Below are 18,542 nucleotides of genomic sequence, written 5' to 3' on the forward strand. Positions count from 1 at the left end.
AAGAATAAAGAGCCCAAAGGTGATGAATACATTATTGGCTTATATTTGAGACAAAGGGTTAAAAATCTATAAGCACATTCTAATGAAAGCCTATGAGTGTAAGATGAGAGCATTTTTTGCAAATGGGCCAAGCCCTATGAAACAAGGGGGCAAGGCTCATGAGAGGGAAGAAAGCGACTTTGTAATTGGGCCTTCATTAAAATGGACTTAAAGACTTTCTAAGAACACCTAAATAACAAGAGCTTTTGATTGGGACATGGACTCAATGAAAAATGAACTTCTTTTTAGGCACCATTGCACCACCAAGACAAAGTAAGCGCATTCCCACTACAACTTGGATTTGACAAAGCAATGGAAGATGTTTGACTAAGGTTGACATCATACCTCAAGAAGAAATGGCCTCTCCAATTGATGCCGCACTTATGGAAAGGATATACAAGGTGATAGAGACCAAAGCAAGACACTTGAAAAGATGGGATGTCACGTCCCAAACCCAAAATAGTCCAAAGCATGAGAAAAGAACCATCAAGAGAGAAACTGTAGGAGATTTTTCATTTCTTTTCTTTTCCACATGATAAGAATATATAAATTAAAATCTCCACTTTATAAGTCAGAACTCTGTACCACATTTATAAACAATAACTAAAAATCATGTGTCTCCATATGATACATGAATATATTACAAAACTCCAAATGGATTACACAAGGTCATAATTTTATCAAGAATAGACAATCTCAACATCAAATATGGGCCTACCACACCTAAGGCTAACAAACCTCTAGTGCCCAACCTCCAATAATATTAATTACAGCCTTGTTGAATATAGCAAGATTGAGTCACCAACCATTTATAGCAAAAATCTCCCAATTTAACATAGCACTCCAATTACCACCAAATAAAGTAAGCTCCATACCCAATGTATAGCTAATTGATCTGAAAAACTATTAGAGGTGGGATGAGCTAAACCCCAGTAAGTAGCATAATTAATGAAGGTGGGAAAAACAAGTTTCATGATGATGAACAATTTACAAAACATGTTTTAGTTTGGGAGATTTCTAATTGAGTACTGCAAGATCATTTTCAATAATAATATGACAAGAATGATTAAGTATTGAAACACAAAACTTCTCAAAATAAATACTATGAAACTATATATATTTTAATTTGTGATCACTAACAATATAATTCTAAAGCCATAATATCTAACATAAAGTAATTTATCACAAATATATCATATTACCACATAGACTGGTCATTGGATCTACCCATTCACAATTGGCATGATATTGTCCACTCTAGTATGTAGTCTCTTAGCCCCATGGGCAGCAGCCTCACCCATGCACAATCAATGAACCTCTTCACCCAATGGGCAGCAGGGAAGAATGCGTCATCCAAAGTGAAAAGACACAAACCTAGATCTGATTCTGTTGTCATAAAGACTACGGAAACCAAATTGGGTGATTATCAGGAAATCACACATGACATAGAGTAAAAATAATGTAAAGCTCACAAGTTACATGTACTTTCAAATACATAGTTTATATTCAGGTAGTTTCAGGAAAATCTTAAATAATGAAAACTTCCATAAAGTTTGTAAGGTTTCCAAATTCATATATTGTCAACAAGATTTTCTATCAATTTCCCAAATAATACAAGACAAGATAAGCACCTTTAAATTTTTCAATATACCATAAAATCCATGAATTCCTTATCAAAGATTGAATCAAAGATGCTTAGGTTATGTTTGGTAACTGTTTTCGTTTTCTATTTTCAAAAACTTATTTTTGGGAATATAAAGAAAAACAATTTTCTTGTATTTTTGAAATAAAAAACATGTTTGGTTAATTGAAATTAAAAAAGATAATTTATTGAAGAAAAAAATAGAAAATACTAAAATATGTTGTTACTAAGATTTGAAATTTAATGTTAACTCATTAAATGAGATAGATTCATTAAATTAAATGCATGTTTTCATTGACTTTTGAAAATTAGAAACTGAAAATAGTCTTTTGCATGTTTTCAGTTTCCTTTACAAATTGAGTTTTGAAAACATTTTTTATTTTCTACCCATTTTGAGTTGCCAAACAAGTTTTTTAGTCTCAAAAATAGAAAATTGTTTTTGAAAACAGAAAATAAAGGGAAAAAACAGTTACCAAACATTATATTTTCCATGTCAACAATTCATGCATTTCCACATATGCATTACCAAATATGATACACTTTTCATGTATAATCATATATAGTAGGGTCACAACACAACACTTTTTAAGAAAACATAGTTCCACAAATAATTTTCCAAAATGTGTAACCCAAAAACAACATTTATGCAATATGATTATTTTCCAAAAATCTAATTAAAAAGCTACTTACCTCGCAACCTGCAAAAACCTAATTCTCCAAGCTCCAAAGGAGATTAGCTAGAACTTAAACAATACCAAGCAAACCTATCACGATAAGTATAAAGCTTGAAGTTGCGTCTAGCTACAATTTAGAAATTTTCAAATAAGCAATTAATTAGGCAAGCCCAGTATTTAACTTCACCAATAATGTATTTCACTTCCAAAGTTTCTCAACAAATTAATTACAAGGCATAGACTCCCATTATACTCATAAATCATTCAAGGTATTTTCTCTAACATCAAAATCGCAACACTTAATAGGTATTTTCTCCCATTATACTCATAAATCATAAGACCCATGACACCAAAATCATCATATTCTCCAAGACAAACAATTTGAATTTTTAACTAGCTCCGAATAATCAATAAAAATTTTATTTACTATTTATTTCACATTAAAAAAGCCAAAACCCCCAAATTATCACCATTTAGATAGCCACCATTGTAAAAACTATAAATCCACTCATCAAATAAATCCACCAAGACAAAAACTATACATACAAACACTTGAATATCACTTCTAAAGCTCATAAATCACATGGGTATCAGTATCAAAGTTTAGATAAAGAAAGCCTCTAGCAAAAGCATATAAACCCACCAAAAGATTAGGAGTCTTACCTTAAATCAAAAGAGATAAAGGTGCCTTAGAGATTCCTAGAGAGTTTTCTGGTGATCTTAGTGGAAAAATGATGTTGGATATGGTGTTAATGAGTAGTATTGGTGGGAGAGTGTGAAAGGAGTGTTTGTGTTGTGTTGAGAGAAAATAAAAAAGAAAAGAGAAGCAAAGGAGTGATAGCCGGCCAAGAGGGTGAGGGATATTTGTGAGATGTGTGGTGTGGGATAGGGGGGCAGATGGGAGCACATGGGATCTAATAAATTCAAACCTTACTTCCTCTTCTTCTTCTTTTTTTTTTTTTTTTTTTTTTTTTAATTATATATATATATATTTTTTTTTTTTTAAACTTGGGGCGTTACATTCTTCCCCTCTTATAAATATTTCGTCATTGAAATTTTACGTATCTTGATCCTGAAAAAGGTTTGGGTATCTTGACAACATATTATCCTCATGCTCCCAAGATGCCTCTTTTACTGAATGATTCTTCCCAAGCACCTTTACCCAAGATTTTGTTCTACTGCGTAGCAGCTGTTCTTTTTGATCCAAAATCTCTACCAAAATTTCTTCATATGACAAATTATCTCTAATCTGAAGAGGCTCATAGCTCAATAAGGTTCAGGAATGTATTTCCTTAACATAGACTCAAAAAACATTATGAATTCGTGATAGGGCCAGTGGTAGGGAAATTCTATACGCAACTTTGCTTACCCTCTCCAAGATCTCAAAAGGTCCTACAAACCTAGGGCTTCACTTACCCTTTTTGCCAAATCTCATTACTCCTTTTATTGGTGCAACTTGTAGGAAAACTTTATCTCCAATTTCAAGTTCTAAATCCTTCCTTTAATGACATAATATCTCTCTTGTCTACTTTGGGTTGCTCATAGTCAATCATGAATTAGATTTACCTTTTCACTTGAATAATTTCTAGCTCTAAGATTTTTCATTTTCCAACCTCATCCCAACAAATTGGGGATCTACACTTTCTTCCGTACAAAGCCTCATAAGATGCTGCTCTAATACTTGAATGGTAACTATTATTATAAGCAAACTCCACCAAAGGTAAGTGACTAGCCCAAATCCCCTTAAAATACAAAACACATGCTCTCAACATATCTTCTAGAGTTTGAATAGTTCTTCCAGGCAGTCCATCTGTTTAAGGATGGAAAGTTATACTGAAATCCAATTTAGTACCCAAGGCCTTTTACACACCACCCAAAAAAGAGAAGTAAACCTTGGATCTCTGTCAGAAACAATAGAAGCGGGTACACCATGAAGTCTCACAATCTCATCAACATAGAGTTGAGCTAATTGATCAAGGGAGTAGTTCATCCGAATAGGGAGAAAATGAGCTGATTTTTTCATTCTATTAACAATCACCCAAATAGCATTGTGGCCCTTAGGAGATCTCGACAATCCTAAAACAAAACCCATAGTAATTTCTCCTACTTCCATTGGGGAATAGGAAGTAGTTGCAACAACCTGAGGGTCATTGGTGCAACACCTTAACTTGCTGGCAAGTCACTGCTTTACAAAGTGAGTAATCTCTATTTTCATATTATTCTACCAAAAGTTTTCACAAAGATCATGGTACATCTTTGTGCTACCCGAATGTATTGTATATGGGGAATAGTGCGCTTTCTCTAGAATCTCCTTTTTAATCAATGGATCATTTGACACATAGAGTCTACTCCTAAATCTCAAAACACCATCCTCAGAGATAGAAAATTCAGATTTCTTTCCACTTTGCACCTCGTCCATGGTTTTCTTTAAATGTGAGTCATTGGCCTGTGACAATTTAATTTTTTCTACCAAAGTTGGTTGAACACTTAAACTAGCCAAGTAGGTTTCAGAATGGTCCATACCAACCTCAATCTCCATCATTTCAAGATCAAGAATAATTTCCTTTTGAGTGGTTAGCAAAGCAACTGAAAAACTTGAAGGCTTTCTACTAAGAGCATCAACCACAACATTAGCTTTACCAAAATACCTCCAAAACCTAAAAAATGACCAAAAGACCGTGAAACCTAAAAAAATTATCGAAACACCCTTGAAACCTGAAAATTACCAAATACCTTTGAAACCTAGAAAATTAACGAAATAGCCTCAAAATCTAAAAAATGATTGAAATACCCCAAAACAAAAAAAATGACCAAAATACTCCGAAACCTAAAAAATTATCAAAATACTCCGAAACCTAAAAAATTATCAAAATTCCTCTAAAACCTAGAAAATTACCGAAATAGCCCCAAAATCTAAATTTACAGAAATACCCCTAAAACCTAAAAATGACCAAAATAAATAATAAATGACATGTATATCATATATATTAAATAATTAATATATATACACACATCTATCCATGGGGTGAAAAAAACCCCAATGTAAAGTAGAATGGGTGAAACAGGATGAGCATTTTTTACCATCCTTAGTTATTAATTTGAATTTTAGGGTTTGTATTGCACATCATCAATTTTAAGGGTCTGTTTGGCTGGGGTGATTATTGGGGGATAGAAGAGTGGGGAGAAAATGTTATGGGATGGTGTATGGTTAAGGGGGAAAATATGAGAGAAAATGGTGGAGTTTCGTTTGTTTTGAAGTAAAATATATTTTGAAATTTTTTTCCCATTTCAGGTGTTTGTTTGCAGGTAAATATAGTCAAACTTGTAAAATATTTTCCCTTAATTGTAAAATCCTTTATAAAAAGTTATAAAATGATTTACATTTGAAAATTTGTTTAAACATTTTCCAAAAAAATATAGTGGCTTTCCCTCTCCTATCTGGTTGCTAGGTCACCAGTTTGGTGGCTACAAACAACGCTCCATGAGTAGTGACAGTAGTCCAGTGTTGGTGACTCCACTCCATGACTGATGATGGTGATTTGGTGTTTAGTGACTTCGCTTCACAACCTGTACTGGTGGTCGTGACTCCACTCTAGTGACCAGTGTTGGTAATTCGATGGTTGAAGATGCTACACCGGCGATCGATGTCAGTGGTTTGGTGGCTAGAGATGTCGCATTGCAACCAGTGTCGAAGGTTTGGTAACCGAAGACATCATTTTGTTGACTGGTGGCGATCCGGTTGTTAGACCTCTCGCACTAACGTCTTTGGTGTTGAGCTATTGATTTTAGTGGTTTGTTTGAAAAAATTTACTTATCATACCAAATACCTAAAAATATTTTTATTGAAAATGTTTTACATGTAAAATATTTTTCGTTATTTTACTTTAAAATAAAAGGAGTTGTAAGAGTTTTCCCTCCAAGCTCACAATTTGGGGTGATTTTGGAATCTTGCTAATTTGGGAAGAAAATATGGGAATTGAGGGGCTTAAAGGAAAATTATTCATCTACCCCCATCTACTAAAATTTGTGTTTATAAATGGTTTTTGTTTTTATTTTTTATAAAGATTTTTTTTAATGAATTTTTTTTCTTATAAACTATTACTATTTTTTTTAATATGACGAGTATATGACAGTAAATTTATTTGAACTACATTTTTTTTTTTTTTTTATAATCTCGTTTAATTATTATTTTTTATTATAAAAAAACGTTTTTATCCACCAACTTTTTCAACATTTTCCATCCCCAGACAAAGTCTAAAATGCCCACAAATGAGTCGGTTCCCAATCCCCTATATTTCACCAAACACGGTTCCGTAAAAGGAAAGCCTTCCTCGCTCTCGCTTTCGCCCTCGCCCTCTCTCAGACTCTGAACCCTGAACCTTAGAAGTCAGTCATGGCGTTTCCGTATATGGAAGCTGTCGTTGGTACTCTATCTCTCTCCTTCTCCATTTTCATGATCCTTTTTTCCGTTCTCTCTATACGTTTTATAATAATTCGTTCAATTAGGGATTTGATTTTAGGTTTTTAACTTATTAGTTGATTTTCAAGTCTTTCATTTGCGGTAGTTTATTAGTATTTGGTTTCTTTTAAATGTTCTCTGTGAAAATTATATGAACACAAATATGTTTAATTTTTCAGATATAATTTCAGAGGGTTTTTGTTGTTGTTGACATTTATTTTGCAAACCCTTATTGTTTCAAATACTGGGTTTACTTGTATTGGGCAACCTCAGCTTGAGCCTTGGGGTGCTGAGAAAATGTATGTGAAGATGGTAAATTTGAATGTAATGGAGTGGTTATTATTATTATTATTATTATCATTAATTTTTTATGCTAAAAATGGTGTGGTTATTATTTTAGATTTGGTAAATGGATAAGTTTTTGCGTGTTTTACCCAATGGGCGTGGTCTGATACAACTACTGGGTGTATTGAGAGTGAGTTTTACATGATTTGTTGGCTGAAAAATTGAATAACTAGGATTTGAAGTTAATTTGCCTTTTTATTCTCCAAGATTTTGTGGCAATTAATGATAATGAATGGTTTAAGAAAAGAAAGTTTAGAAGAAGTTCCAATATGTTAATGTTTTTGTGGCTTCTTAGACTATTAATGACAATTAGATAGATAATTAAAAACTTTGGGCATTTTTTAGATACCATATAGAAATTCTACTTTAGCCTAATCTAAGTATATACTTGAACTCCAGCCCTTACCCTTCCACCCCACAAAAACTTTGTACTTATGGAGTGACCATCATGCCAAGAGTGCGTGGTGGTAACCTTGGGCTTTTTGAAGATTGAAGGGTAGCACATTGATTGGACTTTGGAGTTATGAACCTGGATAAAGAGAGTTGATTAAAGGCTATTCATGGTTTAAGGTTTATCAGGCTGCAAGCTCGTTAGAGGTCATTGCCTTGAGATATGGGATGAATTGTGATTTTATGAGATTAATTACAGTTTTTACTATCATTTCTTTATCACTATTATTACTTTGTTTTCCCCGTTACATTGTAATTTGGTTGTTGTTTTTCATGTTTCTTTGGAATTGACCTCACCCCATTCCCCAGCATTAAGTGGTTAATTTTTCTGTTAACTTTTGCCCTTTTTCTCTTAATGTTTTCTCAGGTTTCATGATATTAATGTATATCTTTGAAACTTATTTGGATAAGCGACAGCATGCTGCCCTCAAACTGCCAACCCTCCCAAAACCTTTGGAAGGATTGATCAGCCAAGAGAAATTTGAGAAATCTCGAGCTTATAGTCTTGATAAAAGGTTTGTATTAATTCTCTAGATTGTTGTATGGTAGTATTCTATCATCAGGCTTCCATAGTTCCATTTGACATGCTTTTAGCATTAAATAATGATACCATTCCTCTCTCCCTTATATGGGGTATGGACCATGTGGAAGGATCATAATATTTGGATTTTTGAGAGGTTAGATTATAGAGCATACAGTTTTAAGTTAATTATTCCTCTCCGAGAGGCTGGATGATTGAAAGCTGGCTGTTCATAGTGCTTTATCTTCGACATCTTATGATTTTCCCTATTGTCTCAATTTCAAATTGTAATTATTTATGTGACTTTCTTGTACACTTCTTTTGTACTTGATTGTCTCATTTTGGTAATATATTTATGTTACTTCACTTAAAAAGACTAGATACTATGCTGATATAGCTATTCCGCTATTGCAATATTTTTACTTTCAGCCACTTCCATTTTGTTCATGAGTTTGTGACCATACTGATGGACTCTGCAATTTTGTTCTATGGAGTTTTACCTTGGTTTTGGAAGGTGAGTTTTTAGATTTTTGTGTTATTCTATGCCTTGGCCTTGCTGTGGTGTAATTATTGTATAACATTTCATCATGACTGCAGAAATCAGGGGAATTTGTGGTGCTAGTTGGCCTCAATGCAGAGAATGAGATACTACACACCCTTGCATTTTTGGCTGGTGTTATGATTTGGTCACAGGTGAGCTTCTCCCTACTCTAGAACATAGATGAGTATGTGACATTATTGTGGATTAAAAACCTCCACTTGAGTGTATGTATGTAGTGCATTTGAAAATGTCATGATATGTTTAGCTCTATCAAGCACAATCTGATGCTGAACAGATAAATATTATATTTTTAATTTACTTTTCTTGTGATCATGTTACTAAATTATCTTAACATTTTGTTCATGGACCTTGATTTGGAAGGTCTATTATCATTTGTCTTTTACTAGAGAGACAGATCAGAAAAGTGGTGTGTAAGGTTTTTGCTGGCTGTGAACATTTCCAGAAATCACCTCTACATGTCATGCTTCTTTATCATTTCGATATGGTTAATTAATTGGGGTGGCAGATGGATGACAAAGTCATGAGCTTCTATAAGTTGCACCACCATGAAGTTATGTGCTTTTACTATATTTCTGTCACTTGGTACTGAGAGTTTGTTTTGGAATGATTATGCAGATTACTGATTTGCCATTTTCTCTGTACTCAACTTTTGTGATTGAGGCCCGCCATGGTTTCAACAAAGTTTGTATTCTTTTCATATCTCCTTATTGTTTTTGTCTCTTGTTATTTCCTGGTTTCGTGATTCTGTATTTTGGAAATATTTTTCATTTCTGGTACTGGTATGAAACTTTTCTTTGTTTCATTTAGCCTTTGATGCCACTTCTTTTCCGCTTCCTAACATTATTATCATATATTTTACAGCAAACAATATGGTTATTCTTTAGGGACTTATTCAAAGGAATTTGCCTTGCTGTTATACTTGGCCCACCTATTGTTTCTGCTATCATTTTCATAGTACAGGTAAGTTCATGTGCCAATAAATAGTATTCAAAAACCACTAGTTATTTGAAAATTTTAGTAGCAGTTGATTAACTTGATTTGACTATTACTTGTTCTAGAATCTAGAGATCTTACAATAACCTCTGGTCTGTACATGCAATTCTGGCCTCACTAAGGTGATTTTATCTGGTGTATGCAGAAAGGAGGTCCTTACCTAGCAATCTATCTTTGGGGATTTATGTTTGTTCTGTCCATTGTGATGATGACAGTCTACCCTATTCTAATAGCCCCATTATTCAACAAATTCACCCCTGTGAGTAATGCAGATTTTTGTCATTATCTGATTAGATCCAATCATTCCTATGTTATGTTTTGTTTGATGATCTTTGTTTCCTTGGCTATGCTGCAACAAATAGCTCCCAGAAGGGGATCTCAGGCACAAAATTGAAGAGCTTGCTTCCTCCCTCAAGTTTCCATTGAAGAAGTTGTTTGTTGTTGATGGATCCACAAGGTCAAGTCATAGCAATGTGAGATTCAAATCTTGTACATCTTTTGGGTCTTCCCTATATCTTTTGTTGCACTATATCTTTTATGTTTTATCACTTACTGATTAATGTAAATTTATAATATATGGATACTTTTCTTATAAATACTCTTTTCAGTAATATGTACTAGAGTTGCTTTTTCACTGGTCACCATTTATAAAATGCAATGTTTTCATACTTCATGTGATTTAATCAACTACTGCAAAAAAGTTATATGTACATTTGGCAGAATGGGATCATTATTTTGTATGTGTGCTTCTTATTACCGTTCATATATATATATATATATATATTTATTTATTTTTTTTCAATACTTGAATTAACTTTTTAACTTAGTGACTGGAATGAAAGTTGTAAAAAAAAAAAAAAAAAAAAAAGACCAATGTAGTAAGGGTTGAAGGAACTGTGTATTGAGAATCTTTGGAGTTGAGTTGATCACAGTCAAGATCTGGAGACCGGGTGACATAAAGGAATATGCATACGATGGAGTTTCTCTATATTTTTTCTAGGAAATTATTCATGTTAGCTTAGTTGTTCAAGGTTTTTCCAAAGTATATTTTTATAATGTGGAATGTTATATGGGGGCTATAAATGTTATTGTGCTTTTGGACTAGCTTTTTTATGTAGCTTATTTGCTTACACAAACCTTTAAAAGCTTCATTTTTTTCTATGTACAACTGTACTTTTGCCTAAATAAGCAAAGAAGTAATTCCAAACCGTCTTTAGTCCCCATAGGTAAATATATGGTTCAAGTATTTAGAGCTGCCACTTTGTTAAAAAATTTTTAAAGTTTGGACTGTATCTTAGTTTGCACCTCCTAAGATTGAAAAACTCTCTTATGTATCTGTTGCATGCAATTGATGTGTCACAGCTGGTGGGGGACCACACACCTGTGGACCCCACATAATGTGAGACATCCATGGCATGCAATAGATACATCATACATACGATATCACTTCCCTACTATATTAGTTAGGCTGGACTAACACTGGGTAATGCCCTTCATGTATAAGAATAATTATGCAATCTACACCTGCAGGGCTGGAGACACTACTTTGATTGGGAAAATTGAAGTCCTGGGGCTTTTACCCTAAGATATTGCATGGTAGATCTCCTGAAACCCCACAGTACATAGGTTTAGTATAGTATAGTGGGAATATGGCTGAGATATTTACAGCAATCATGTAATATTGATGTTGTAATGGACTTATAAAAGAAAAACATTGATGTTGTAATGGTACAAAGGTAAGTTACATTTTTATTTTCTCAAGTTGTGACAACTTTTATAAGGATGGTGAATAAGATTATCTTGTTTACTTTTTGAATACACTTCTAATGCCCGTGTATGATTTTTGCCTTTTGTTTCCCCTGCTGAATGGTGATATATGCTGTTGGCTGATTCGTCTTATCAAACATGATGCAGGCCTATATGTATGGATTCTTCAAAAACAAGCGAATTGTTCTTTATGACACATTGATTCAGCAGGTATTTTAGTTGCTCCATGTCCTATGTGCTTCGTTTATCCTTTTTGTCTTGAATTGCTAGTCTTTTTCTTTTAGAACTAGGCAATTTACAAATTTCTCTTTTAATATATACAAATTGCTAAAAGAATCCATTGCTTCTTGAACCAATCAGATGATCTACTTCTCTCTCTTCTTTCTTTGTTATTATTTCTTCATAAGTTTCTTCATTTCAAGTGGATGGAAACTTGCTTCTGTTTCTACTATCTATATATTAAACATATTTTCCAGTGATTTTATTTGATCACTGGCTGCCATGCTTTTATGATAAATTTACTATTCGAATTTGGTTTGGCTGCTATTTTCTAATCTTATGATCCTTTAGTAACCATATCTGACCTTATACTTCTGTCCTGGTGAAAGGAAGCACCATCACTTGCACACACAAATGTACCATGGCTCTTAGATGCATTCAGTGGTCTGTTCTCTTGCAAAATGTGGTTATTTATCAACATAGTTTTTCTTCAGCTCTTTTTAATTATGAAAATATCTAATTTAAATTGTGATGTTGCTATATTGTGCTTCACAAATGGATTAAGTGAGATGCATAAGTGTGATTATCTACTTGATTTCACGTGTGCGCGCACACACACACCAACATATTCAGCAATGACTTTTGTTGATCTAACACATTAAACTATCAACAAAAGCTTTTATCTTTAAAATGTATTATTGTAGGGAAAATTAGGAAACTAACGCCTCAGCTGCCATTTGATTATGATATCTTCATGGTGTGGATTAAGGGGAGAAACAAAGCTGGATTTTGTTTTGTTTTTCAATAGTTCAATTTTTGGCTTTGGTAAATGATACAAGTGGTTTCTTTGGAATTTCTGGGGGGGTTGTGATAGGGGTATCCTCTTTCTCCACTTCTTTTTGTTATTATTTACGGAGACTTTAAACAAAATGTTATCGAGGGCTTTGTTTTGGGTAATACTGTTGAGCCTTTAATGATTTCTTGTCTTCTTTTTGTGGAGTGAACTCAAATCGTATTTGGGTTTTGAGATGTATTCTACCATTCTACTTTTTAGCTGTTTTAGCATTAAAGATCAATTTGGACAAATCTAAGTTAGTGCATAGTGGTGAGGTGGTGGAATTAGCTGGAATTCTTTGATGCAGGAGTGTCATATTTTCCCTTGAAGTATCTGAGTTTACCCTTAGGTTCTCCTTTTAAGTCAAGGGCTATGTGGAATGTAGTAATCGAGAGGGTGCAAAAGAGAGTGGCAAGCTGGATGAAACTTTATTTATCATAAGGTGGAAGTCTTATATTAATTAAGAGTATGTTATCGAGTCTCCCTCCATACTATTTATCATTGTTTTGGATGCTTGTTATTAAAGACAACAGATTGAAAAAAGCTCTAGAATGACTTTTTATGGGGTGGTATTGATTTGGAATTTAAGTTTCATGTAATATATTGGCAGACAGATTACTGGTACATATCGTAGGTATGGGGTTTGGAAGTTGCTGTCATTTAACGAGGCCTGCTTGGGAAGTAGTTATGGCATTTTGTGAAGGAGAGGGTGACAGATAAAAAGTCTGAGGCTTAGGGGAGGGTGGTTTTTTTTATGTTGAGTACTTACGGTGTGAGCTTATGGGAACATATTAGAGGTGGATAACATTTTTCTAATTAGGTTCAAAGTAGGAGAGGGAACTAGAACTTGATTCTAGCACAATCTTTGTTTTGGTGACACTTGCTCAAGATACGTGTTTTGATTCCAACAAATAGAGATGCAGTAATGGTAGAATTTATGTATACTCTAATGATTATCTTGTTGAAACCCATTATTTAGGACCAGTAAAAGACTGAGTTAGAATCTTTGGTTTGCTACTTTTATTATTTATATTTTCCTAAATCTACCAGAGGATGACGATAAGTTGATATGGATGGTCTCTTTCAAAAAGTCATAGTTTTGAGGTTAAAAGCTATTAATAAGTTTTGAGATTGGGGGTGATAACTCTTTAATAAGTTTTGAGATTAGGGTTTAGTACCTCCTATATAATTAAATATGGTACTCCTATCATAGGGTAATTATTTTGATGAATATGGATTTTCATTGAAATTGTCTCCATGTTTTGGTGCCAACTCCAGCCAACCCCAAGTGTTGATTTCTAGTGGTTTTCCTTCACTTGGTGCTGATTCAAAGCAAGTCTAGGTTATGAGTCTTGGGTTCTATCCTTTTTTGTCATTTTCATTTTCATTTTTTTGTGCTGAATTGTTCTGGTACACATTATTCAACAGATTTAGCATTGACTTATATTGATCTTATGCGCTATACCATCAGCAAAACCTCCTTGAAACAAATATTATAGAAGGGGAAAATAGGAAACTACACACCAGCTGTCAATTAGTCAATCAATTATGATATCTGCATGGCGTGTCTGCACTCTGTGCGTTATGCTTGCAGTGTCTTCCCTGTTCTAGTAACTATTTTTAATGTTGTCTGGTTATATGTGAAAAGGTTACATCCACCTTTTTTTTTTTTTTTTTTTTTTTTTGTTTCAGTGCAAAAATGACGAGGAAATTGTAGCTGTTATTGCTCATGAGTTGGGGCATTGGAAACTTAACCATACGATGTACTCATTTATTGCTGTGCAGGTATGCTCTTATTTTTAGTTTTGTGAACTAAAATTTTAAAACCTGTTTTTATTGCTAGTTCCTAGCACTCTGTAATCCAATACACAACATGGCATAGGGTAGTGCTGAGGTATTGAAGAGTCTGTAAGTTAGCATTACTTAAAAGAAAAAGGAACTTTGATTGTCAATCATTCAACTTTCACACAGGGGCCTTAGTTCTTTTTGTTTGCCTGGTCTTGTTGTTTCTGGCTTTCTGTTTAGCACCCTTTTTTGGGGATCATTGTAACAGTTTTTACAAAACATAATCCGTTGTTTTTACATGAGTGTTTATGAGGCTTGAATAATTGTTAGACTTATTTCTTCTTGATAATATGTTTATTTTATTCCTCACAATATTTTATTGTTATTTTTTGCTCATGCCAAGTTCCTTTTGAAGTCTTTTTTTCCTTAACAGCCTTCCCTTGAGATGATAGTAGACCTTTGTTTGAGCTCATTTCTAGGAATCCATTTCTGAGATCTGAAATTGAGCCCTTGAAGCCATGATTTTAAAATATTACTGAGAATATGAGGTTTCCATGGGAAATTGGTGCCTTTTATTTTTATTTTTTTCCTAGTTGATACATAGGCTCTTTGCATTGCTCCAATTGTTAGGCATCATCTAGTTGTGGGACTGAAGAATTTGGAGTTATTGTCACTCTTTTTTGTTTACTTCTAACCTCTTTCCAAGTTTAGGTGTTAGTTGTGCCATATACTATATCCGCATACATTTTGGGTTAGGTATGGTGTAATTTTATTTTAGATTAATATATTGAGTCCCACTGTTTGATCACATGTTTTCTCCCTAACACTTCAGCTTCTACCTCTCTGCATAAATAACTTTAAATTCTTATATGGGTGGTCCAAAATTTATAGTCATTATCACACTTCTTATTCACTTTTAACCCATTTACAAATTTAGGCGCTAGTTCCCATACATAGCACACACACACTCACATATATAGCCTAGTGGTAATGGCATCCTTTGTGGTGCCCAACGTCTGTGGTTCAAACCCCAACTACGCTCTTGCCCACTATTTACCTGTAAAAAATATATTTGACCAGCATGACGGATATGGGAAAACATGTAAATGATGGATTTGACAATACTTAGCCAATAAGGAGGTTCTGGGTAGTGTAACATTAACCAAAGGTTACACCAGGTGCAAATTGAAGATACCTTTCCCCCTCCACGCACACAAAAACATGCATGTATTCTGAAATAATACTTTTCACTTTCTAAATAACTAATTACATTAAACTTTGTTACCTTGAGGAAGTCCTTTATCTCACATTTTGTTCTACTTTAATCCAGATTCTTACATTTCTTCAATTTGGAGGATATACCCTTGTAAGAAACTCAAGTGATTTGTTTCGAAGTTTTGGGTTTGATACACAGCCTGTGCTCATTGGTCTCATCATATTCCAGGTATTGATTTATGAAAACAATAGGTTGATTTGAAGACTGGCATGTGCCATTTTTGTAGTTTAATAATGAGTATGGGCTGTTGGTTGTTGCAACTTCTCTTCTATGCAGATAGCATGTTAAGTTATGGCACTTCAGTTCTACTACTTTGATCTTTATATATGAAATGTTTGCAGTACATGTTTGTTATTTCTGCACCTCTATCTTTGATCAATGCATCATCATGACATTTAAAGGATAGCAAGTAAATTTATGACTTTTTTTTTTAACATTCCAATGAACTTTCTTATTAATATCCTTTTCTGACACTCTGGCATGTCTTTTGGCAGTGGACTCTTTTACCTTTAGAGTTGCATTTCTTTAAAAAAAAAATAATAATAATTGCAGGATGTTTTCAAATAGACTCGATTACAAACCATGCTTGTTCTTGTGATTCACATGGTGAAAACAAAGGGGTTTAGCATATAAATATTCATATTTAGTTATTCCAATTAGCTGGCTTGGAGTGATAACAGACCCAATGACGCAGGACAACCAGAACAAAATTGAAATAACTGAAAAATAAAAGATATGACCTAGGAGTCAGCACCTAGGCCTTGCTTGGAGTCAGCACAAAGCGGGGAAACCACTAGGAGTCGGCACCTAGGGTAGACCTGGAGTCAGCACCAGACCAAAGAAAGACCAAACGGCCATTGTTTTTATTCATCAAAATATCAACTGTCTCCTCAAGGAGTACAATAGGTTGCTTATAAAGGATTACTAAACCCTAGTTCTAATTGGCTAGGAAACCCTAATTGCCTTATTACAAAAATACTCTTGCTGGCTAGGAAACCCTAATTGCCTTATTACAAAAATAACCTTACTTCTAAATTAAAATACTAAAAGCCCAATAAACTACTAGGACCTAAAACATAAAAATACAATTGACTTGCAAACATAAATAATATTAAATAATAATTCTCTTTCATCTCCCGCATTACCCAATGAGCTTATGTTATTTAAATTTTCTAGTTTCTTAAATATACACCACCTTCTGCCCTTGCTTGAAGCTCATAATGAAATTGTAATTTCAAATATATATATATATATATATATAGGTTTTGTAAGGAGAAAAATAAGCAGTATTAATCTATGTTCACCTGGCTTTGTCGATTGCAGCACACGGTAATACCTCTCCAGCACCTAGTAAGCTTTGCTCTAAATCTTGTGAGCCGATCTTTTGAGTTTCAGGTGATCTTTCTTTACTGTGCAGGCTACTTGGTAATTTTTTGCCTCTTCCTTCTCTCATTTGGAAATTAATCCTATTTATTGTATTTTGTTCTGTCTAGGCTGATGGCTTTGCTAAGAAGCTTGGTTATTCTTCTTCACTTCGAGCTGGTCTTGTGAAACTGCAGGTGCCATGTCTTCCCTCCCTTTTATCTGTCCTATATTTTTCCTGTTGCTCTGAAACAGTGGGGTTCTACCCCTATGATCATGAGACATTTTTGACAGTTAATTTGCAACTTTAATTCTAAATGATTTTTTTTTTTTTACTATTAATTTTTTAATTGGTAAGTTATAGACACCTGGTGATTTTTTAACCTACCACCTCTCACCCTCCACCTTACTTTTACTAGAGGAGGTGCCCCCATTTGGGCAAGTGTGTTTGGTAGAGAGGATAGTGATATGATGGGAGCAGGATGGAAAGAAATCAGAATGATATATTGATATATTCTCTTATTAGGTAGAGTAGACTAGTGGAAGGAAAGGAAAAAAAAAGAGTGATGGTTATTTTTTATTTGGGCCCACCATTTTTAATTTTTTCAAAATAAGAGGAAAAGAGTAGATAAAATGTGTGTATAGGTGGTTTGACAGTCTTATTTAAATTTCTTAAAAATAATTCAATACAAGGATATGATAGGGGAATTAAATTCAAGATATACTTTTTATTCTCTTCACCTCTCTATTCCTTCTACTAAACACACTTACAATAGAAAATATCCCTGTATTTTCTTTCCTCTTACGTTTTTTTATCATTCGTGTCAAGACAAAACCATCATTGACTCCAAAAATTTAGACAAGATTATTGTTGATTTCTTCAATTTTAGTTCTTGTCATGTCATCTATTTTTTCGTACGAGTTTCTGAATTTCTGCTTAGTGACCACTCAGAAAATTTAGACAGACTGTTATCCCAGTAATTGATTTGGCTGCCTGCATTGATTTGTCATTTGTAAAATAAGAATTGCACTTCCTATTAGACAATATATAGAATCTCTGCCATCAGATGTATATAAATCTCCGTAGTATTATTATATATTTGGACTTCAAACAGTGGGGCTGTGGGGGTATTAAATATTCAGTTGACTGCCTGTGTCCATGCCAAGAATTGTCTATGAATCGAATTAGTTTTGTGTTACACTATTACCCTGTTGGGAAAAACCATTTGCATGATTTTTCCCCTTAAAAAAAAAAAAAAAAAAAGCTTTACTGATCACTGAATAGAGATATATTGTGTTTCAGGAAGAAAATTTGTCAGCTATGAATACTGATCCTTGGTACTCAGCTTATCACTATTCACATCCTCCCCTTGTTGAAAGATTGGCTGCACTTGATGAACAAGATAAGAAAGAAGACTGATGTTGGAAACCTTTGAATCATAAGCACGGTACTTTGAGCTTTAAGAATTGTTCCAGATTGCATACTTATATTACAGGGACCCGGTGTTTTGTGATTGATGTTCTACTGGATGCTCCCTACCCTAAAGAAATTAGCTACCCCTTCCCCCCAAATCTCGAGAAACAACTATTTTTAGGATTCAACCCCCCCCCCCC

At 33.9% G+C, this 18,542-nt stretch overlaps 1 protein-coding gene and 1 long non-coding RNA gene across 2 annotated transcripts; one reads left to right on the forward strand and one right to left on the reverse strand.

Annotated features, from left to right (window-relative positions):
- Positions 1–604: 604 nt before the first annotated feature.
- Positions 605–3,227, reverse strand: LOC126724446 (uncharacterized). Its single transcript, XR_007654989.1, has 3 exons — positions 3,019–3,227; positions 2,372–2,445; positions 605–1,440 (listed from the first exon to the last, which is right to left on the reverse strand). It is a non-coding gene; the product is annotated as an uncharacterized LOC126724446 (long non-coding RNA).
- Positions 3,228–6,609: 3,382 nt separating this feature from the next.
- Positions 6,610–18,542, forward strand: LOC126721508 (CAAX prenyl protease 1 homolog). Its single transcript, XM_050424556.1, has 14 exons — positions 6,610–6,779; positions 7,977–8,124; positions 8,559–8,643; positions 8,727–8,822; positions 9,307–9,372; positions 9,553–9,651; positions 9,830–9,943; positions 10,047–10,157; positions 11,599–11,661; positions 14,198–14,290; positions 15,621–15,734; positions 16,890–16,961; positions 17,060–17,125; positions 18,232–18,542. The coding sequence occupies exons 1-14, from the start codon at positions 6,749–6,751 to the stop codon at positions 18,346–18,348; spliced, it is 1,275 nt and encodes a 424-aa protein (XP_050280513.1). The 5' UTR covers positions 6,610–6,748; the 3' UTR covers positions 18,349–18,542.

This window comes from Quercus robur, chromosome 4 (genome assembly GCF_932294415.1).
Source record: "Quercus robur chromosome 4, dhQueRobu3.1, whole genome shotgun sequence".
NCBI classification, from domain to species: domain Eukaryota; kingdom Viridiplantae; phylum Streptophyta; class Magnoliopsida; order Fagales; family Fagaceae; genus Quercus; species Quercus robur.

Coding starts and splice junctions, on each gene's coding strand:
- LOC126721508 (XM_050424556.1), top strand. CDS start 6,749: ATGGCGTTTCCGTATATGGAAGCTGTCGTTG. Junction 6,780..7,976: donor GTATATGGAAGCTGTCGTTG/GTACTCTATCTC, acceptor ATGTTTTCTCAG/GTTTCATGATATTAATGTAT. Junction 10,158..11,598: donor CAAGGTCAAGTCATAGCAAT/GTGAGATTCAAA, acceptor AACATGATGCAG/GCCTATATGTATGGATTCTT.